The 24731-nt window shown below is 41.1% G+C and overlaps 1 protein-coding gene across 2 annotated transcripts in view; it reads right to left on the reverse strand.

Moving 5' to 3' along the window:
• The window catches only part of MED23 (mediator complex subunit 23), a 146415-nt gene that overhangs the window by 85325 nt on the left and 36359 nt on the right, over positions 1-24731 (reverse strand). Inside the window, exons 9-13 of one of the 2 annotated variants that reach the window (XM_089676172.1) lie at positions 23211-23323; positions 17054-17149; positions 16539-16556; positions 7789-7989; positions 3741-3884 (exon numbers count right to left, since the gene is read on the reverse strand). In XM_089676172.1, the coding sequence (XP_089532298.1) occupies positions 3741-3884; positions 7789-7989; positions 16539-16556; positions 17054-17149; positions 23211-23323 (572 nt within the window). The remainder of the gene's footprint in view (positions 1-3740; positions 3885-7788; positions 7990-16538; positions 16557-17053; positions 17150-23210; positions 23324-24731) is intronic. The other variant, XM_089676173.1, reaches the window with a different exon arrangement.

The raw sequence follows: 24731 nt of genomic DNA on the forward strand, positions 1-24731 counted from the left end.
TTCAAATGATAATTGCGCGGTCATGCAATGCTGTACCCCAACGAAATTTACGTCCTTTTTTTCACACAAATAGAGCTTTCTTTTGGTGGTATTTTATCACCTGTGCGCTTTTTATTTTTTGCACTATAAACAAAAAAAACCACGAAACTTTTGAAAAAACACAATATTTTCTACTTTCAGCTATAAAAAATATATTGTAAACTCAAAGTTAGTCATAAATTTAAGCCAAAATGTATTCTGCTACATGTTTTTGGTAAATAAAATCCCAATAAGTGTATATTGATTGCTTTGTGTGAAAGTTATAGCGTCTACAAACTATGGTATAGATACTGTAATTTATGCCTTTTTTTGCTATACAGCGCTGCACTAATTCAAATGATAATTGCGCGGTCATGCAATGCTGTACCCAAACGAAATTTACGTCCTGTTTTTCACACAAATAGAGCTTTCTTTTGGTGGTATTTGATCACCTGTGCGCTTTTTATTTTTTGTGTTAAACAAAAAAACCACGAAAATTTTGAAAAAAAACAATATTTTCTACTTTCAGCTTTCAGCACTGGTGTCAGGGCAGTGAAGGGGTTAACTGGGGGGGGGGGGGGGGGCGATCAAGGGGTTAAATTGGATTTCTGGTGCACTAGCAGGCAAACTGGCGCTATCTGGGAGGGGCGCTAACACTATCGGAAGTCGCCAGCGACACTGATACAGTGATCAGTAAAAATCTGTGCACTGATCAATGACACTGGTGACAGGGCAGTGAAGGAGTCAACTCGGGGGGGGGGGGGGGGGGGGGGGCGGCGATCAAGGGGTTAGACGGGATTATTGGTGTTTTAGCGGGCAATCTGGCGCTATCTGGGAGGGGTGCTAACGCTATCGGAAGTCGCCAGCGACACTGATACAGTGATCAGTAAAAATCACTTCACTGATCAGTGACACTGGTGACAGGGCAGTGAAGGGGTTAACTGGGGGGGGGAGATTAAGGGGTTAAATAGGATTACTGGTGTACTAGCGGGCAATCTGGCGCTATCTGGGAGGGGCGCTAACATTATCGGAAGTCGCCAGCGACACTGATACAGTGATCAGTAAAAATTGGTTCACTGATCAGTGACACTGGTGACAGGGCAGTGAAGGGGTTAACTGGGGGGGGCGATCAAGGGGTTACACGGGATTACTGGTGTACTGGCGGGCAATCTGGCGCTATCTGGGAGGGGAGCTAACACTATCGGAAGTCGCCAGCGACACTGATACAGTGATCAGTAAAAATCGGTTCACTGATCAGTGACACTGGTGACAGGGCAGTGAAGGGGTTAACTGGGGGGGGGGGGGGGAGATTAAGGGGTTAAATGGGATTACTGGTGTACTAGCGGGCAATCTGGCGCTATCTGGGAGGGGCGCTAACACTATCGGAAGTCGCCAGCGACACTGATACAGTGATCAGTAAAAATTGGTTCACTGATCAGTGACACTGGTGACAGGGCAGTGAAGGGGTTAACTGGGGGGGGGGGGGGCGATCAAGGGGTTAGACGGGACAACTGGTGTATTAGCGGGCAAACTGGCGCTATCTGGGAGGGGAGCTAACTGTATCGGAAGTCGCCAGCGACACTGATACAGTGATCAGTAAAAATCGCTTCACTGATCAGTGACACTGGTGACAGGGCAGTGAAGGGGTTAACGGGGGGGCGATCAGGGGGTTAAATGTGACCAAGAGTGTTCTGTCAGTGTGTAGTGTTTTACTCACTGTTTGGATGTCTTCTTCTCTGTCTGGAATGGAATGTGTCCAGGCAGAGAAGAATGACATCATATCCTGCCCTGTGTAAATGTCAACACAGGACAGGATAGGACAGGGACCGATCATGTGATTTCAGCCAGAAATCACTGGCTGAAATCTAATGATTGATCCCTCCTGGATCGAATCGTGTTACCCGCGAATGTGTCGGGAGCGTGGAGCACGTTTTAAAACGTACTTTTGCGCTCCACTGCCGCCCTGCACACGTATATACACAGTGGCAGGGCGGCAAGCGGTTAATGTTGAAATATAGCCATGGGTTCACCTTAATACCAAACAGGATATGCTATACCCACAGGTTTAGTCTTGTACTTTGTCCTTATATGACAAGCATAAGTGGCTAGAAGTGGTGTAGCTATGTCCTCTGAGAAAAATCAGCTCTTCCCAGTTGTACTGAATCTCAAGAAACTGCTATGAACAACAGGATATAGCAAAAACACCAAATGTCTACTGCTTGGTCAGACAAAAAGGGAGGAAATGCACAGCAATGGACTGTAAGCATATGTTTGTTAAAATACTGCTGAGATTTGTATACATGAACAGACTTTGATGACATATTTAGGATTTATATTCAATACCAATGCACTTTCCCTGAAGCTCCCTCATTATCAATAACGCTTTGAAAAAATAAAGAAATAGGAACGAGACAGGGTTCTCCCCTCTCTCTCTTTTTTTTTTTTTTAACATAGCCCTAGGTCCTCAGGTTACTCTTTGAAATCATACCTCACCTATCCTTTTAAAGACATCTCCTTTGGCCCACTACACTCAAAATAACAGCACTTGCGACAGACATACTACTGTGGATATACAATCCTAAATATTTGCTGCCTTACATTGCGCAATTAATCAACCATCATTTGAGGGAAATCTTGAAAAATACCATAACATCTGACAAATATACAATCTTCTGCCACCAACATATTCCCATTTCGCTTGGCCCACACCAATTTATTTAGGAGTAATGATTTCCAATTCCCCTCCAAAAAATACACATAAAAAACTGAGCATACTTTAAATGGCAATCTTGGCCTCTCTAAAGCCTAGCCGAAACTCTAGGACATTAAGATTAGTTTGGCGCACCCCCAGCATCTTTGGAATGAGCACACCTCCCTATATCTCTCAAGCACTTTCCCTTTGTCCCAGGTCAGAGCATTCAACATTTTATCCATTTTTATCCAAACCAGTTATTTATTAACAGTCTTGGAAAATTTACTGTTTGCACAGTACAGGAAGATAATCTTCCATCAACTCCACAGCATATACATTTCATCCCTAAAGTAATTTCAATTAATTCTAACAGATTTCCATAAACGCAATAAATGTGGTCAATAAGAGGCGAATCTGCAGCGTAACTTTTGAGACAGTCCCACAATTGAACGTTTCAGGCATTAGAGTGGTGTAAAGTTGTCATATACTCTAGAACGCATTTCCTAAGTTCTCTCCCTTAAACTCCCCAATGGGCAGTTTTATAGATTGTTAGACAAAATGTCTGAAGATTTTACAGTGTTGCTAAGCGCCAAACCCTCCTATCTTCAGTTGGTAGAAATATTAAATCCTATCAGATCCTCCTCCTATTTAAAATTGCTGTAAAAATAGCAACATGTTTTAAGGAAGGATTAAATAATTGAGAATCTACTCACTTTATTTTTGTTTTATTGTTCACCATTATTTCATTTGATTGTGTAACTTTGGTACTAAATACATTTACAAGACCAACTATACTTACCTGCAAAACCCCTTTGTTGATAAAACTTTTAAATTTTTTCTAAATTATTTTACTTCTTGCTCTTGTACCATATTTTTTTCTAATAAAAATATAAATACTGACAAGACTTAAAAATAAATAATTTCAAATATACTGTGCACATATCCTCTGCCTTTCACCAAATATGTGTGTGAGCAGATGCTGCAACTGCAATTTGTTATGCAATAAATTGTGTAAAGCAACATAACTCACCTCTTTCTCTGGATACAAGAGGTCAAATAACTTCATAACTGGAAGAAAGTCTGCTAGAGCGTTTTTCTGTATGCTTCCTGAGATGAACTGCAGCAGAACCCACATGAGATGATCTCTGCCCTTTATGAGACCTCGACCTGCAAGCTGAAATAAATGTATTTTTAGCAACAATCAGTAAACAAACATTTGGCAAATACTATGGGACATTTCACTTGGTATCAGGAGAATATTGTTTAAAAAATGTAACATACAATAAAAGAATTATTTCTAAACAACAAAGCTATCTAAATTGCATTTATTATTCTTTTACGTGCAGATGGCACATAATATTTGCTAATAAACAGAGCAACTGTTTTCCATTTCAACGAGGAATAGGTATAAAAAAAAATCTCTAGTTTTTCATAAGCAAGCTCTGGGGCAAAGAGACTCCACACCACTCCAGGCTTCTGCTCACTCACTATTAGCCACTGCAAATGATGTTCCAATTCCGGATGGCTGCCCTCTTCAAATCTTTACTGTGGGGGACAAAAAAGGCTTGATGCAGTTTGCACCCACCAGGTGCTTAATTGTAAGATTAAGGGCATGGTGGGCGTGAAACTCATCAAGCCTTCTTTCCCCACTGTCATTGTGATGTCCACATTGTGAGCTTTATTAAAGCCTTGAAGAGTGCAGCCATCCAGAATTGGTGTTTGTGTTATATTAAAGTGTTACTAAACCCACAACAGTAAAATCAGTCAGTATATGCAGGAAATCATGCTGGTTATACTCACTGTGGAACTTAAGGGGTTAATCTTCTGCATTGTGTAAAAAGGATATTTGATCCCATCTTCTCTGATCCTCCCCTTCTTCCACGTTCCCCATTTCATCTCCTGATAGAACAGAGCCTCAGGGACACTCTGCACATCTCAGTTTGGTGTTTACTGCTAGAGAGTTTTTTCTTTTTCTTGAGGAGGGTGCATGTGATCAGCACATGGCCAATCAGCACTGTCCAGGCAGAGGGTCAGGGGTAATGCAATCTCACAGGGCAGTAAGAAGGGAATGAACACTTCTCCTACAAGCTTTAACTAGTGTTAAGCTGGACACTGATAGAAGTCAAAAGGCTGCTATATACTGCTGATGAGAAAAGGTATTTAGCATTTCCATGTTCTGTATACTGTGGGAGACTAAAAATAGTGAATGCAGGGTCCTGGGTTTAGTAACACTTTAAGCTCTGGAGCAAGTGATGTCATATGAAGCACAACTGTAAGGGTACAGTTGAATGCCAATCATTTTAGCATTAGGATACACTGGGGTCTATTCATAAAGCAGGGACTATGATTTTTTACCAAACATTCTACAGTGGTGAATCAATTATTGTAATTTAATAAACACATGCACCTGGAAGATTCACCCACAGTGAATGTCTGTGAATGTTAGATTCACTGCTTAATGTGACCTACTGTACTCACACGTGAAAAACACTAAAGCTCATGATGAGCTGACAAAGCACTTGTACAAGTTACTTGTCACCCTAGCATTTTTCATGATCTTTATACATTGTAGCAGCTCAGTCTTGTTCTCCATAGAATCAAGGTCACTTTCAAAAGGACATAGGCCCCCCCCCATGTAAGCATACCTTTAGAAAGGTGCTCAAAACTGCATAATGGTCTATTAACCACACTTAACGGGGTTCCTCTGCAGGCGATACTCAATGCACCCCTTTTACCTCACAATCCCCAAAATTAAAGTTTATTTAAACTATATTGGCTTGTGGTTCAATTGTTATTTTCTTTTTGTTTTTAAATCGGTTTTATTTTTTCCACCAAATTGTTTTGGTTTTACAAATAAACATTTAATACATTACCAAAAAAACCTCCCAGAATTGTATGGGTTAGCAAAAGACACCACAGCAGTAATTGCTTGCTTTGAGGCTGTGTTTCTTCTGATGGAAACTTCAGACTAAGCCCTCTAATAAAAGAGATAAGTCACTTCGAGTCTCTGCTCTGACGTGTGTGTGTGTGTGTGTGTGTGTAAAAAATCCAGCTTGAGCTATTGAGGTCTGTGAACAGGTGTTAGTGCTGATTCACATATGTGCAGTGTGGATTGAAGCTCAGGGTTCACAGCTAATTGATACAGTAGTTGTTCAGCAGTTCAGGTCGGATTTACATCAGGTTCAGGTCAGGATTTTATCCTGTTCACAACTGATGACATCTGCGGTTTAGGAACAATTCCCATAGAAGTAAATAGTCTGTAATCTGCACCGCACTGCACAGAAATCAGACATAATTATTTTTCAATCCACACTGAATTCACACTGCCAGTGCACCAGACATAAGTGAACATGCACCATAGTAAACAATGTTATTTCATATGTCATGCAGACTGGATGCGGTTGAAACTGCATTCAATCCGCATATATGTGAACAGGCATTTACACTGAAGAAAAAAAAATAGAGCCTGCAAAATGTAAAAAAAAAAGCTCAAGTTCCACTTGTTGACTGAATAAAATGTAATACAAACTAACATTATGCCCTATTTTATATATACACTATATTGCCAATAGTATTGGGACACCTGCCTTTACACGCACATGAACTTTAATGGCATCCCGGTCTTAGTTTTAAGGGTTCGATATTGAGTTGGCCCACCCTTTGCAGTTATAATGGCTTCAACTCTTCTGGGAAGGCTGTGTCTATGGGAATGTTTGACCATTCTTCCAGAAGCGCATTTGTGAGGTCAGGCACGGATGTCGGATGAGAAGGCCTGGCTCGCAGTCTCTGCTTTAATTCATCCCAAAGGTGTTCTATCGGGTTGAGGTCATGACTCTTTGCAGGCCAGTCAAGTTCCTCCACCCCAAACTCCCTCATCCATGTCTTTATGGACCTTGCTTTGTGCACTGGTGTGCAGTCATGTTGGAACAGGAAGGGGCCATCCCCAAACTGTTCCCACAAAGTTGGGAGCATGAAATTGTCCAAAATGTCTTGGTATGCTGATGTCTCAAGAGTTCCCTTCACTGGAACTAAGGGGCCAAGCCCAAACCCTGAAAAGCAGCCCCACACCATAATCCCTTCTCCACTTAACATTTTACTAGGCACAATGCAGTCAGGCAAGTACCGTTCTACTGGCAACCGCCAAACCCAGACACATTCATTGGACTGCCAAACAGACACGTGATTAGTCACTCCAGAGAACACGTCTCCACTGCTCTAGAGCCCAGTGGAAGAGTGTTTTAAACGAATACATCCAATCCTTTACATTGCACTGCTCAGCAATGGAAACCCATTCCATTAAGCTCTCTACACACTGTTGTTGTGCTAATTTGAAAGCTATACGAAGTTTGGAAGTCTTTAGCTATTGACTCTGCAGACAGTTGGAGACTTCTGCGCACTGTGCGCTTCAGCATGCGCTGACCCCGCTCTGTCATTTTAAGTGGCCTAACACTTCGTTGCTGAGTTTCTGTTGTTCCCAGTTGCTTCCACTTTTTTATAACACCACTAACAGTCCACCGCGGAACATTTAGTAGCAAGGAAATTTAATGGATGAATTTATGTTCATAGAACAGTCTGCATGCCTAGATACTTGATTTTATACACCTGTGACCATGGAGGTGATTGAAACACCTGAATCCAATGATTTAGAAGGGTGTCCCAATACTTTTGGCAATATAGCGTATATGGTAAACACTATTTAAAATTGTATTTGTTTAATTCCCAACCATAAAAAATACAGAAGCTATATACAAAATCAATATACATTCCCTTTAAAGAAAATGTGTTCTGAATGCAACATGCTCCCTGCCATTGTCAGCCCCTAAAATGATAGCCGCTTTTCTGTCTCTGGCTTTAAATATCTTCTGTATCACTGAGCCAGAGGTCAGTATGCATTGCTGTCTTTGTCCTTTTTGCAAGGCCAGTGTCTCAAAGTCATGAAGACTAGAGACAAGCAACTATCAAACTCAGAAGTCAGTAATAATGGTCTAAGTAGTTCTCTAAGTACAGGATTGTTTTAAAACTGAAAAATAATTTGACATTCTAAACACACCATCTGCATGCCGAGTGTAAAAGAATACCTTTTGATGAAGAGACAAGACCATGTGTGGAAAACTGGCAAACTGAAATAGCACAAAGAATATTAGCTGGCTTGATAGATGCTGCCAAAGCAGCTGGCTGGTTCCACCATCATCAAACTTCTCCTCTGTTTCAGAGCGCTCCATGGCATAGACCACCAGGTCCACCAGCTGGTCCTCCAGAACAGGACATCGCTGCTTGTGCTGCAAAGCAGAAATCGGTATTCCAGAAGTCTTCCTCTCCAGTAGATCAAATAACAAACAATACAGATGGCAAGATGGAAAGTAAAGGCCAAGAAGCATGGAATGAGGTACAGATAGAAAATAGGCTGAACCCAAACATGACAGGGGTACTGATAGTTCAATGTTATAAATACATTTTTTTGTTTATTTTCTGTTTAAGCTAGACAATCTGAACAACCAGAAAGATATTATAAATTATTATATACTGTATATATCAAACAAGACATTCCTGAGCCAGGAATTTGAACAAACAGAACTACAGATTTTTAGCTTGCCAGTGTAAGGGACATTTTTAAAGGCAGTGAAGATTATAAAATGAACCACTATCAATGCCCTGTCATCAGAATTCAGCATTAATTTACTTTGTTATGCATCAGAGATGAATAAAAGAAGCAGAGGTCTAAACAAGGAACAGAAGCTTCCCTTTCCACAGGCAAAACAAGTGAAGTATATATTTTGTGCCTAAAAATATATACAAAGCATTAGCAGAAAGCTATTGGAATATTAAGAGTTTTTAAAGAACCTATCCAACCAACATGTACTGCTCACTGTGCACTTATGGCAGCACAGGGCATGCTCACATTTAATCTTTTTTTTTTTTGCCATAAAAAAGGGATGAGGAAAATGATAGCCACGTTAAAATGTGTACAATCAACATCACCCCGTCATGCTCTTTGCCAGCAAAAATAACTTGAAAGATGCAAGACTGACGATAATTTGACAAAACATGCCGTGACAAAGAGTAACATGTAGTCTCTACAGAGCACCCAGGACTACTGCCTATCAGAAGGAAGTCAATGGCACGTGATCGTAGTCTACTATCTGGCTACAACAATGCTGTTTCCATAACATGTATGTTTCATTTAGGGTTTCACACATCTTGGAATGCTTCTAGCAAGGACAACTGCAGTGCCTGAGTACAAATAGTCTTAGTTTTCATCAACTAACCCCCCCCCCCACCCCCAAGTAAAATCTGATGTTAGTCTTTCAGTTTCTGAATGTTACAAATTGAGAAAAAATAAATCAAAACTCTACACACAAAGCAGCTGCACTACAGGCACAGCCACTGGTGTGCACTGGAGGTACAGTGCAGGTGTGACACAGTCTACTTATTTTTGTTAGAACTGTATTGAAATGTCACATTGAGTATGACTGGCTCTGGGGTGGTATAATTCAGTGGATTGTGCTGCACTGAATAAAAGTACTGCATGCTGTACCATTTTTTTTTGTTTACTTTGAGCTCACTGAGTGAAATGCATACATTCAAAAGGAGGAACAAACAAAAGTGCAACTCCAGAAACATGGTTATGAAAGTCTTGTATGGAATAGGAAAAGGTTACAAATCATGTCAACTTCTACAGCTGTCTGCCTCTTTGGGAAAGGGTGGTGGGTGGGGGTTGCGGAGAATGCTAGTTGTTAGAACCCATTCCCTCTCTATCTGAAAGTAAAAAAAAAAATGGCTGGAGTTGGGCATTTTAACACCTGCTGAATTGGAAGCCAGCTGCAGTTCACATTGGTAGAGGCATACTTAGAAGCATGAAAAGGGAAAATACAGCACTCAATATCATGATCATAAAACACAGATTACTAGGAAATCTCTCCAAAAAAAAAATAAAGTTTTTACGTATTAACAAGGTAGACTGGAGACTGCTTGTGACCCCTTGGACGACAAACACTTGAGCAAAACTAGCACAGGGTACTATTATCCAAGACACACATTTTGTAAGAAAATGCACAACACAACACTAAAAGGTCAATGTTATCTAGCATGCAAAACCTATTTTCTAGGGCTTGAAATTAACTAGTCCTGCTCATTCAAGAGGAATGATCATATGTTGAGTCAATCTTTATAGTAATTTGAAAGAACACCTAAGGACTTGCAAAACAAATCATGTTCAATTCAAAGTTTTGTCTTCAGTTGCACACAGCGCATCCACCCATTAACTGAAATTACATACATAAGCATAGTACATGAACCAAGAGTGTATAGACAGACTGTTTTATTGACATAGATATGGATTACAGACCAATGATTTTGTAATCCTTTATTTTTCATTTTACAACTAAAGAATCATTTTGTAATGCCTCTCACTTATAAAACATAACTTCTGTCTCTTCTCTTAAGTCCATTACAAAAAACTGCAAAATGTTCAGATTTAATGCCCCTGCAATAGTAAACAGGCTGGGAGTCAGGGAATGGCAGCTTTAAATGCAGCCTTTTGAGACTGGTATTTTTGTTTGTAAAATTTTTTCACTTTCTCCCATTCCACTTCTGCGTCCTTCTTTCACACAAAAAGGAAAGAAATACCTTTCTTGGGGACTGCACTTCTGTTTTTATGCCTAGGTGAAAAATAAGTAAACAATTTCCCACAGCCTCCTGGGATACCCACAACACACATACCAAGAGGTCACTTGCGCATCATTAGTGGGCTGGCTTCGACAATCCAGAAAGGACAGTCAATTCCCACCCCTCACCCCGATGGCATTAAGGAGATGGCAGCAAGAGACTGGGTGTGCTGGGGCAGATCACTAGAAAACACCATTGAATTACTGGGTGTACAAGTATGTTTTTTGAACATCAAACCACCTATTGAGCTGAGGGAAAGGCGGCGGGGGGGGGGGGGGGTAAAGTTCCTCTTTAAAGTTTATCTAAACCCTAAAACAAAACCTGAAAACCACCAAAGGAAGTTAAGCCCTTATTAATAAGCTGAAACAAAGATCATAGGGGTACACAGAAGTGTTTTTTCTGGCTAACATAGGTAAAGACTTTTTCTTACTAAATGGAAATCTCCCCATAGGAGGAGCCATAGAGACCTGATGAATGCTTAAAGCCTTCTTCACTCTAATAAAACAACATCCAGCTATCAGCTACAGAAGGAAAAATCTTCCAACAGGAGACACAGACAACACAAAAGCCCAAATCAAGTTTCTTAACCCCACATCCTCTATCCCAAAAATATGGTCACATATGGCAGGGCACAACAAACCCCAGGTGCCAGGTGACCATGGCGACTAGAAATAGCATCCTGGCACCTGGGTTCCCACACTGCCTCCCATTGACTTCAAGGCAAAAAGGTCTCCCATTGACTTCAAAGCAAAAACTCTTGTCAATAGAAATCCTCTGTGAACACTTATTTCCACATGCCACTCAACTCTATCACTTGTGAGTCTGGACTGCACCGCTACAAATGCTATGCCCTTTTCGTAATGGCACTCAAAACACAATGCGTGTAGATTGCATCTATGTAAACCACCTCAGTAGGAACATAATATCTAGCCTGTCATGCAAGTCTTTGAGTTTGAAAACGTATCCAGAATCGCATGTGTGAGAACCAGGGCAGCTCCATTTACACCTGGGCATTTTGGGATTGCGGCAGAATCGTTGTGATCACAAAACGCAGGTTCAAGTGCCATTATTTTCAATGGCACCTAAAATGTGGTGCAGTGTTGCAGTGATTGTCACAAGGAAAATCGCATCATATGAAGCTTATCATTCAAAAGTTGCCATGCCCTGGGCACCAGTAAGAGATGCTATGCTAACCCCCCCCCCCCTTCCCCAAGAAACAAACAAACCAAAAAAAAAACAAAAAAAAACCTTTTTAGCTGGCTCCTAGATTCAAAGCAAAATTGTCAAGCCCATCTTGGGAAAGAAATACAAAAGTAGAAGAAAGAACCATGACATTATAGAAGATATGAACTGGAATTAAAAATTCCAATAGGGGTGCATGTCCAGCCAACTCAGTGTATGGCAGCTCACTGTTAGGGCTCTGTCACCTCTTCAGCTACCACAGTGGCTCCACCACGACTTTAGGGCCATAAACGACCCAAGAAACCAGGCACACTTACCTAACCGCTCCAGTGCAATGCCCCGAGGCCAGAAAGCACTCGGACACCAGCAGAAGCTCACAGACTTCTACCCAGCCCGGGCCTCTAGCAGCCAAGATGGCGCCGGCTGCATACAAAGCAGTCCCTCCGTGCCCACATAGGAACAACCTGCATACACACTGGACCCCAGGCTTCTGGTACTGCTTTACGACGGAGACGGAGTTCCAGGTGAGTCCTCTCCCCCTCTATCCCCATCCACATGCAGCCCTGTAAAATTGAGGCCCAGGATGGATATTAATAATTTCGCAGAAACATATCTTCCTTCTTCATCGCACATGCCTGCCTCTCAGCTCCAGTCACCCATAGAATCTTTCCCTGCGTCTCACCAACCAGTATCCGAGCTAACTCTGAAGAATATGCTTCTTTCCTCAAGACAAACTCTGCATACTGATTTGGCATCTGTGATATCTCCAATATCCAACACGGTACATGAACACGGCCAACACCTGCACCACCTTGAAACCAAAATGAGCGAAATGATCTCGGTCCATAATGACATAGTAGATGCTCATGCAGACCATGACACTGTCTTGAGAACACCCTGTGGGAGGGGCGAAACGCATTGACGCACTTTCGGTCTGCCATCTTTACGTCCCGCGTCACTTCCAGTGAGTGGAATGCACGCTGAATGGTGCGTTCCAAGCAGCCATCTTTTTATGTTTGTTGGAGCTGTATCCTGTCATCTTCTGCAGAAATAGGCTGTGAGGTCTCTGATATAGGGTTGTGGAAACATTGAAATTTATGCTAGCCGATGGAGGTAATAAATTAATGCTTTTATTCATCCTTTGAAATGTGAGTGGTCTGGCATATTTATTAGTACCGCACAGGGTAAACAGCAGTATTACACTACTTTATAATTTTCCCTTGCACTGCTGTGGAGCTTGGTGAAAGTGGAAGGCAGGAGTGAGTGGAAGGAGAATCCTAAATCTTATATGGTGGAAAGGAGTCCTGGAGGCTATAATGGGGGTTTAGGATCCCAAAAATCCTAAAAGGCGCATTACTCACCATCACTTGGCTACAACAACTACACTGGCTACCAGTGGGGATTCCCCACCAAACTCACAACCAAGCGACAGGGAAAATCCTTCATAATCAGAAGTCTGAAGCAGGCCTCGAGCTTCTCAAAGAATGGAATATCCTACCTTCAGACGACCCTCACAACCCAAACCAACCTCACCAAATGAAAGCGGACCTGACAAAGGTCCCATCAGTATTATCAAAATAATTCTGCCCAATACCTTTCAGTATCAGTAGCTGGAAACTTAGGCTTACCCCACAAAACTCTGAGATCTCAAGTCACTCGCCAGCCTGCCAACTCTTTATTGTAATGCTTGCTCAACTACCCAGACCTAACAGTAGCTGTTTATGCTATCCATTTATCTTCTCTTTTTCATAAGAATTTTTTATATTTCTTCAGTTTGTATTTTTTATGTTTGTATTACCAGTCACAAATACTCCAAAGTTCTCTACAATACTCTCGGCAACTTTCCTCATACCAACCATTCCTGCGAGATCGTACCATTCCACATGAGTCCTTACAGCCCTTCGACCAAAAACGACTGAATATTGTCGCTGATATTAAGATACCTTTATTAGGTGCAGTACCTCTAAACCTACTTAGAGTAGACCCCCCAAACCAGTATCCATCCATTATCGTATTCAGCCATGGCCATTAAAATAGCATCACTCAATGTTCAAGGCCTCAACTCTCCATTTAAAAGATCGTTACTCATCAAAGAAGCTTGATCACTTCAAGCAGATGTCATTTTCATCCAAGAAACACACTTTGCCACATGCAAAACACCTCACTTCACCATGATGCTATTTCCTACATTATTCCTATCCTCAAACTCCAATAAGAAAAATGGAGTTCTTACTGCTATTAAAGAGACTTAAGAGACAAGGTGAATTTCCAACTTACCTCTGAACTTGCGGATCATCAAGGCCGCTTCCACATGCTTATATGCACTATTAATAATACTCATTACACTTTAGCTAATGTATATGGACCGAACACTAACCAAATCCAATTTTGTAAGAGACTACACACTAATCGCCTCCCATAGAAGACGACATTTAATTATAGGAGGTGACTTCAACATTGCTGGAAACATCCAACTTGACTCATCTACACCCATCTAATCATTCCTTGAACCACTTCTTACACACCAACGACCTCTATAATATCTAGAGATGCCAACATGGGTCAGAACAGGACTACTCCTATTACTCTCCATTCCAATTCTCATATTCCAGAACAGACCTATTCCTCACAGATAAATGGACTCTGCAACACATCACATCCTCAAAGATCTGTACAATAATTATTATTATTATACAGGATTTATATAGCACTAACAGTTTGCTCAGCGCTTTGCAATATAACGAGAGACAATACAGCAACAATACAGTTCAATACAAGAGGGAAAGGAGGGCCCTGCTCCTTGGAACTTACAATCTAGAATAATGCGGTCTGACCATGCTCCAATAAGCATTACCATCGACAATCCACAACAGTCCCCCATTCCTCGCCTTTGGAGATTGAACTCATCTCTTCTGACAGACCCCAATCACCAGAAAACCATTTTGGAAGCCCACTCTTTTTTCTTTGAAAAGAACAACACACCTGATATCTCTATAAATACATTATGGGCAACCTATAAAGCATATATGAGAGGGGTTCTCATAAAGCTGAGTTCCCAGATTAATTGCCAGATGAGGCGCCAAGTTACAGAGGTCTATTAAATTAAAAGAACAAAATAAACGCTCCCCAACTTCCAATGCCCAACGCCAATTCAGCCTCTAACAGCAGAAAGGAACAAACTTCGCTCCTTGCTCCTATATAAAATATGACCTTGGCAAAATATTATTCTTTAGGAAACAAAGCTGGATCTCTACTAGTCAAATTGGTTAAACAAAGACTCCTTAAAAACAAAATAAACTCGGTCCACCACAACGTGTCTAATTTTCTTGTAACAAACCCCCTAGACATAGCAAACGCCTTTGCTGACTTTTACCGATCCCTTTATAATCTTAAAGATGACAAGGAAACCACCCAACCGTCTCTTACTTCCATACACCATTTCTTACAAATCGGTCAATCTCCCCACTCTCTCCCCATCCCAAATCCAAGCCTTATTAGATCCAATCTCATCTACGGAAATTGTATCAGCTATAAAAACCCTTCCGCTTAATAAATCTCCTGGGGGAGATACACAAACGAATACTATAAACAATTTGCCTCTATTTTGTCTCCTTACCTAACAAACCTCTTCAAGTGTGCCCCGTCCTCTGGCTCCCTACCTAAAGAGATGTTACAATCTATCATTACAACAATACCTAAACCAGGCAAAGATCCCAAGTTTGTGCAAAATTATAGAACAATATCCCTTATAAATACAGATGTGAAATTATTTGCAAAAATACTAGCCCAGAGACTTCTCCCACTTTTCCTGTCCCTGATCCACCCAGATCAAGTAGGATTTATACCAGGACGCCAAGCCCCAGATGCCACTAGGAGAATAATCTCCTTAATATACAGTCTAGAATCTACAAAACCACCTTTTCTGCTCCTCTCCTTGGACGCAGAGGTGGTGTTTGACCGCATACACTGGGGCTTTATGCAAACAGTTTTACAAACATATGGCATCACGGGTTGGATACAAACAGCAATTATGTCTTTATATTCCTCTCCCTCTGCTAGAGTACTTACAGATGGGATATTATCCAAATCATTTGACATCACAAATGGTACCAGACAAGGATGCCCTCTATATCCCATTGTTTTCCCATTTCTTATTGAGCCCCTTGCCTCTAAACTTAGAGAAGAATCCCTATTCACTGGTATCAAATATAGTACAGAACACAAAATCAGTCTGTTCCCAGACGATATCATCTTACTGGTTACCGACCCACTTCACTCACTCCCCATAATATGTAAAACCCTTAACCTATATGCAGAAGTTTCCGATTATAAACTCAATGAAAACAAATCTTTAATTCTAAACCTACATACACCATCGAAAATGCCAAAATACCTTGATAAAAACTTCCCGTTTATATGGACCAACCAGTCAATCCCATTTATTGGGATTAATTTGACTTCTACAACTGACCAACTTTATACATCAAATCACAAACTGTTCCTCCAATCCTTACCAAAGGAACTTCTTTCCTTCCAAACCTTCCAATAAATGAAGCTATATTTATGCAATATGAAAGTACGCTGAAAAGATTACAAAAGAAGATGAAGAAAAAAAAAAAAAAAAAGAGAGAATAACTCTGACCAAAGCAAACCAGCTACCAAAAGAGATAAAGACTACTGCTAGGCAGTACTGTAGACCTGTCACAAAGTTTTTCAATACAGAGTTCTATACAGTCACACAAACCAAAAATAATGTATGAACCATACACTGTACAGAATGTTTCAAAATCTCTTTTAAGTGGTAAAGTACATTTAAATAGTTATTAAAAAGGTGTCTGCCTGTGCATATAGAATCGGCATGTTATGGCCTGGCCAATTTCAAGCCCTAACCATGACTGGGTGTATGTTAGGTGGGGATAGTGGCTACAAAGCAGCCGGCAGTACTGTTAGTCACAATACAAGAAGAAGGTTGTGAACATACCTGAGCAATGTTCAAGGTCTAGAGCATTGGAGGATGGGCAGGACAAGACAGAACAAAAATAAAGGAAGAAAAAAAAGAAAAGACAAAACAGTGACTATGAGGCCTGCCTCAAGATGCCCAGAGTCAGAGAATACCCACCAATGGTGTCTGAAGGGGATTCCATCTCTATGGTTAGTTAGTGCTTGGTTAGAAAATGATTAGGGAAGAAAGGTGGCATTATTTTGTGCTCATTTAGTGGCGCATTAGGCTGGCAAAGGGCTTGCTTGAGACTGGCCTTATAGGAAGGGGAAAGCAATGCAAACAAAAAGTTGTTTTTCCAACTATTTATTCCACTTAAACCCCCAGGCAAAGTCCCAGAAAGAAAGGAAAAAAGGGGAATAGAATTTTAAGGGTCCCGCAAGATAATAAAATAAAGGGACTACTATATTAACTGTTTTGTTCAGTCTGCTATAGCAAAGAAAAAAGTAAGGGAGAGAGGAATATTTGCAGAGAAAGGTCTAGGTGCATTGTCATACCGCCTTATTTAGTCCTAACATGTTGCACACCATATCCCGGGAGTAGGGCTGCTCCAGCACATATCTCAACAGTGCAGTTTGTGGCTCAAATAAGTCCTGTAGGAAAACAGAAACATTTAATGCAAAATATATAACAAGCAGCAGAAAATTGTAATATGTCAGTGGGTGGTAAAACCAGACAAGTGGCTAACACAATCTTTAAAATATCTTCTATTTTCTTTTTGGGCATGACACAATAACATTACAGCAGGTAAAATAAGTATTGAACACGTCACCATTTTTCTAGGTAATTATATTTCTATAAGGTGCTACGGACATGAAATTTTCACCACGTCGGTAACAACCCATGCAATCCATACATATAAAGAAACGAAAACAAATATGAAATTAAGTTATGTGTAATAAAATGGAGTGACACAGGGAAAAAGTATTGAACACATGAAGAAAGGAAGGTGCAAAAAGTCATGGAAAGCCAAGACACCAGCTGAAATCTATCAGTAATTAGAAAGCAATCCTGCCCTTTGTCAGTGCAAATGAATATCAGATGGTTCAGTCTCAACTGATGGCCTATAAAAAGGTGGCTCATTACCAAGGCATCACACAAAAAAATCTCATGATGGGTAAAAGCAAAGAGTGCTCTCAAGACCTTCACAACCTTATTGTGGCAAAACATACAGATGGCATTAGTTACAGGATTTCTAAACGTCTGAATGTTCCACTGAGCACTGTTGGGACCATAATCCAGAAGTGGAAAGAACACCATTTCACCATTAATAGGCCCCAACCAGGTGCTCCTCGTAAAATTTCTGACAGTGGAGTGAAAAGAATTATCAGAAGAGTTGTCCAAGAGCCAAGGGGAGAGAGCTAACGAAAGACCTAGAATTAGCAGATACAACTGTTTCAAAGAAAACAAGTAATGTACTCACTCGCCATGGTCTGTATGCATACTCACCACGCAAAACTACATTGCTGAAGAAAAAGCAGGTTGAAGCTCGTTTAACGTTTGCTGACAACATTTAGACAAGCCTGTGAAATACTGGGAGAATACAGTCTGCTCAGATGAGACCATAATTGAACTGTTTGGATGCCATAATACACACCATGTTTGGAGGTAAAATGGCACTGCACATCATCCCAAAAAACACCACACCAACAGTGAAGTTTGGAGGTTGTTTGGGCATGAGACTCCTCTGCAACATCAACTCCACTGGGGTCCTTTTTTCATCAGCTGCATGTACCAGTCTTGTGACTTTACAAGACTGATATATGTAGCTGATGAAAAAAGGACCCCAGTGGAGTTGCGGTTGCAGAGGAGTCTCATGCCCAGAGGAGGGATCCTTTCCCACGCTGTCTGTCTGGTCCGTTTAAAGGGGGCTTCCTGCGGATTCCCGGTTGTAATATACCGTTCAACAAATTGCGCTTTGATTATGCACATCTGGTGAGTGCGCATTTTTATTAATCTTCCGCATGGATAAAGCCACACGGAATATTTTGACAGCATCTGTGCAACAGGACCCGTTTGCAACACTGTATGCTGACCAGATTGTGTCACGCTTTCACCATCTTATGAACAGTCCTTGCTTTAAGACTTTCACAGTGGCACTTATTTTCTTTATACTGCGCCATTCACAGCGCTTCATCCACATATATTTATATCATGAACAATGATTTATTATTTATAATTTATTATTATTATTTATAATTTATTCCAATATTTTGTAATTTTTCAGTGCTGCACTGTTCTCGGTTTGGATATTATTTTTTTTTGTTAACATACTGTCACCCTGCCAGTACAGTATCACCATAGTGACACTGTACTACTTGTAGGAGGGTGATGATTTTTTTTTTTTTTACACTAATTGCTTTTACACCCATAAAGGCTGTAAAAGCAATAATTTCTCCTTCTCTCTGGCTGCATTCTTGCATTGAGAAATACTGCGAGAGCTGTGATTGGTCACAGCTTGTCACATGGTACAAGGCTGTTTTGAATAGCCTTGTACCATATGACCTCTGTGATCATTCACAGATTTCACAAGTAGTAAGCAATGATGTCAGGGAGTGACATCTTGCTTTCTACTATTCACGCAACTACTGATTGGCCAATCAGTAATCACATGATCGGGACCTCACAGAGGTCCCTTACAGCGATCGGTGTTCCGCTATGTAGGGCACCGGATCGCGGTGCCGCATGCTCCCAGGGAGCACGCACAGGCAGTGAATGTGGGGCCGTTTATAAATGGCCACCCCTTCCTGCACTGCTCCTGTCCAGTCATTTATGTACATGGGCCGGATGGGAAATGGTTAAACTTGTTTCGTGATCACAATTTGTTCTATTAAAATGATCCTTTACTTAGTTAAAAGGCTCCTGCAGATGAATATACATACCTTGTATTCAACAGCACTTCAGTTTATATAAAGGATTGTTAGAACTCCTCTCATGAATATTTACTTGTAACAGACTGGTGGTATTGTATGCTTCAAAGCATGGAAAGATAGCTTTCCATACACTTGGTAAATAATAGCCATTCAGAAACATTAGTTTGCATTTTTATGGTACCTGGATATCAGGGAACAGAAATACTTTAAAGCTGAACTCCAACCTTGTAAAGTTGTATAGGTTCCTCTACTATGCTGAAAATACTTACGTCAGACAGAGCCTGCAACTTTTCTAGGTTGGAGGATGTGCAGCACCATCAAGCTCTTTCCTCCCTTGTCTTATTATCCCTTGACCACCCCCTTATTTATTGGATTTTTGTTATTTCAATCATGGAGATTAAGAATCACATAAGCAAATTACCTATGCAAAGACAATTTACCTGGGAATATAGGTCTTGGCTTTCTTCAATTGGTTAATTTAAATGTAGTATGCACACCTGCCAATATTGTAGGGTTGTGCCTGCACGTGCCACCTGCAGTAAAATTACTGTGAGTGGTCGGCAAGTGTATATTTCATGTCATACTTTGTCTTCCTGTGGTGATGTATATAATGTTACTTTTATTTTTGTGTCCTTTTTGCTTGCTCTGCATGTTATTTTTCCTTTTTTCTCTTCAGAGATAATTGGTTTTAATTGTTCACCTGTGAGTGACTCAGCTTTATGACAGCAATGTTTTTATATAAAAGGTGGTAATATGTTTTACAGCTAACTATGATTTAAGGCCTATGATTTAAATTAGCAGAACTGTACCTCATGGGACTTTGTGGAATAAAGGTTTTGTACGGTCCCTGTCTGAGTGTAGGGTTTTTTCTCAATCTGCCTGGGAATGCCTACTCCTCCAGACTAACATCTACTCACGAAGACTTTTCAAAAAATTGAATAACTTCTCCCAAGAACAAAAATTATATTAGAATATATATATATATATATATATATAAAAATAAAACTATAATGCTGATGAGGGAGGAAGGGAGAACTTGGGAAGGCACAATATGAGCAGCTAACACTTTAAATAGAACTGTTGCTGCAGAACTAGACCATGCACCACATGTTGTAATAGTTAAGATACATATAAAACAAAAGTGTGAGAGCTTAAACAATATCTCCACTTTTTTTGAGAAGACAAAAAAAACTAGACCCCTCCGAGTAATCCATGTGCATTGCAAGGATTTTAATAAATTTTGTAGCAGAATGCTACATTTTGGCTGTGAAGAGATGTCTGTTTCACCAGACCAATCCCATGTTCATTCTCAGTGGGAATAGCTGGATCATTATTAATGATCTGATGTACTTTCTAATGAAGAAAGCTGCAGTGTCTGCATTCCTTCAGAAGTGACTGACCTTTGGGGAGTATCTCACCAAAACTTAAATTTCTATTGCAGGCAATGCCTAAGGCCTTGTTCACACTTGCTCAGACCACTGACACTGAACATGCATGCCTATAGTGTTAATGTATGTTGTTCACCGAGTCTGAAGTGCTTTAAAAATGCTCCCCAAATGTTCCATGCATGTTTGACGTGCATTAAAGGTGCGTTAAAAACACATCCCAAATTCCCTCATGCTGCAAATGTGTGCTAGCACGTTTATGGAGCATTACCATATACTTAAATGAAAGGAGTTGAGACGCTTCAACACCTTACAAACTCCACATGAAGCTTTATTTTTGAAGCGCAGCAATGCGACACAACTGAAGCACTTCATATTTTGATCATGTGAACAGCACTGTGTCCATATTATCAATTGCACACTGCTTTTCTAGGAATTCGAGGAGTGTTATTGAGGAACATCTCCAAGTTTCCATAATGCATTTAATTTTACAGAACATTACAGCACTGAAAATTGAAAAGGAAAGTTCATTTACAAGAACAGTTGTGACAGACACAACCGGGGCAGGGGCTTTTGGAGGGGACTGCAGGCTAGTCTCTTGCCTACTAACCATGGGTCCTGGCATCTGAGGGGGCTCTGTCCTTTGGGAGGCGTGTGCTTGGGGGGGACCTTTTACTTCGGTTTCAAGTACATGTCCCCAAAACACAGGATACAGATTTGGGGACTCTACGCCCAAACCAGCATTGACTGCTTCAGCCCCCCCCTTTCCTTCCTAGATTCAGAGAGTCTAAGCAGATGTTAATATCATCAGCTCAAAACAACCGGATGCTGAAGTCTCTTGCTGTAATCTGTTTAGTAAGGTGTGATGTGTTTACCGTAGTGTATTTGTCCATTGTTAATTGAGTCCCGATTGTTTTGTCCTCCCGGAGGTTCCTACATGAAAAGATTAGTCTGGTGTCGACTTGACCTCATTACCTAATCAGTGTGGGATGTTTATCCCATTGTGTAATGTTTGTTTTTATTGTTCATGTGGGGACTACTCTTCTTTCTAAAGTGTATAAAAACTTGTATTTCTGTTCAATAAAGAGTTCCAGATTTGCACATAAGCTTGTGTTGCTTAGTCTTTGATGCGATGCCCAGCTGTAATACCTTGGTCCTGTGTCCCAGCGCTGAGGAAGCAGTCCTCTGATGGAAGCCCCCTGGCGGGGTGCCAGGCAGTCCTTCACACATTTGGTGGCATCTGTATCCTGGCCCTTCAGTTCTCAGAGTCAGTATGTTTTTGGGACATATGGACTTGAATCCAAAGTAAAAGGTCCCCCAGGAACACCTCCCAAAGGATAGAGCCCACTCAGATGCCAGGGCCCATTGTCAGGAGGCAAGAAGCTAGCCTGAATTCTCCTTCAAAAGCCACTGTCCCTGTTGAGTCTGTCACAACAGTAAATTACAATAGGGGCAGCACAGTGGCTAAATGGATAGCACCTCCACCTGGCAGCACTAGGATCATTGGTTTGAATCCCAATTATGGCATCACCTGCCTTGGAGTTTGCATGTTCTCCCTATGCCTGCGTGGGTTTCCTCCAGGTACTCTGGTTCTCTGGTTTTCTCCCACACTCCAAAGACATGCTCTTAGGTTAATCAGATCCTGTCTAAATTGGCCCTAGTACATGTATGTTTGAATGTGAGTTAGGGACCTTAGAACATACTTGGAATTTGGAACATACTTCATAACATTTAAGTGATTTGACTGCAGGTAAAGAGGAAAAATATTTTTTTTTAATAAAACTTCAGATAGAAGAATTTACAACCTGCGTGCTTTTGTGCGAAGATGTGAACATATATGTGCTCTACTTAAAGGCAAAGCCCTACCCATATTTAGGATGGAACACGTAACATGTTCCAGCTCCTGCCTTCGCTCTCCCTCCCCCCTCCCCATCCCCCCTCCCTGTGACAGTGGGCAGAGGATTTTATCCATGCACCTGCTGTCACTATTTAAAAACAGCAAATGCAGCTGACTCGTGTGCAGCCAATCGTCCAGCCATTCTTCTTGCCCAATCATAAAGCACTTTTTATTATGTGAATCCATTCACAAAATACAAAGCCTAAACATGAATGGAAAGTGGAGGGGCAGGCAGAGAAGCTGTTGTGAGAAAGTAGAATCACTGCTGTCAGAGCATCAGCAGTGTAGCTACAGCTGTACTCCTGGTGCTCACTAAAGCTGTAAATTGCAGATGAGATGGCACATACCTTATTGGACTTAATCTCTTGTAAGCCAATACCTTTTAAAAGCTGGCTACATTTCTGGTGCTCAGCTTTAATGTGTTACAAATCTCTAGGAAACTTTGGTAAATTGCATCACTTAAATTAGTTTTATAAAATTATGGTCAATGGCAACTTACCTTGTCATAAGGCAAATGCCCCTTCAAAGGAAAGCATAATGTTAGTGGATCCAACTTCCAGGAATTACATATGGCCCCTGAATTGTTCACTACAGGAAGGAGACTACAACGTCCTATAAAAAATATGCAAATGCACTGTCAGGTACATTGTTAATTTGCTTTTTTTCCCCCCAACACATTTATAGAGGTTTTTAAAAAGACAAAAAAAAAAGCAGAGGGTAGATTATATACGCATATATACATAAACATTACAGGATGGGGGTAAGAACGAGAGATGACCGTGTTTGCACAGAAAATCCAGGTCTCCCCTGCTAGAAGGAGCACACAGAACTTCAAAAGTTGTCCCCACTGAGCCTTCGTATTCTGACAGCGGTGAGACTTCCTTGCTGTCAGGAAACACTGGTCAGCACTGGGAAAATCGGTACAACAAACCTGCCCATAAAGTGGGGAAAATAATTATTTGATCCTCTGCAGATTTTTTAAGTTTGTCCACTTACAAAGAAATGAAGGGTCCATAATTTTTATCACAGGTGTATTTTAAATGGTAGAGACAGAATATGTTGTAGTTCAGTGAGTAAAATAAGTATTTGATCTCCAAGCAAAACATGACTTAGTACTTGGTGGAGAAACCCTTGTTGGCAAGCATAGAGGCAAGACATTTCTTGTAGTTGGTTGCCAGGTTTGCACACATCTCAGGAGGGATTTTGGTCCACTCTTTACAGATATTCTCTAAATCCTTAAGGTTTCTTGGCTGTCGCTGAGCAACATGGAGTTTCAGCTCCCTCTAAAGATGCTCTATTGGATTTAGGTCTGGAGACTGGCTAGGCCACTCCAGAACCTTGATATGCTTCTTACGGAGCCACTCCTTGGTTATCCTGGCTGTGTGCTTCAGGTCGTTGTCATGTTGGAAGACCCAGCCACGACCCATCTTCAATGCTCTGACTGAGGGAAGGAGATTGTTGCTCAAAATCTCACAATAAATGGCCACATTCATCCTCTCCTTAATACAGTGCAGTCGTCCTGTCCCCTTCGCAAAAAAGCACCCCAAAGCATGATGTTACCACCCCCATGCTTCACAGTAGGGATGGTGTTCTTGGGATGCCACTCATCCTTTTTCCTCCAAACACGACAAGTGAAGTTTAGACCAAAAAGTTCTACTTTGGTCTCATCTGACCACATGACTTTCTCCCATGCCTCCTCTGGATCATCCAGATGGTCATTGGCAAACTTCAGACGGGCCTGGACATGTGATAACTTGAGCAGGGGAATCTTCCGTGCAATGCACAACTCGAAGTTTCAGCTTCCTCCATAAATTTTCTATAAGACTAAGGTCTGGAGACTGGCTAAGCCACTTCATGACCATAATGTGCTTCTTCTTGAACAACTCCTTTGTTGCCTTGGTAGTATGTTTTGGGTCATTCTCCACTTTCAACTCCCTACTCTCCCCCCCCACCCCCACCCAGTACCTCAGTCACCGCCCACGAGATTGCCAATCACTTCCAAAATAGGATCGACGCAATC

Source organism: Staurois parvus, unplaced genomic scaffold (genome assembly GCF_062004578.1).
Source record: "Staurois parvus isolate SC_StPar_1 unplaced genomic scaffold, SC_StPar_1.0 ptg000165l, whole genome shotgun sequence".
NCBI classification, from domain to species: domain Eukaryota; kingdom Metazoa; phylum Chordata; class Amphibia; order Anura; family Ranidae; genus Staurois; species Staurois parvus.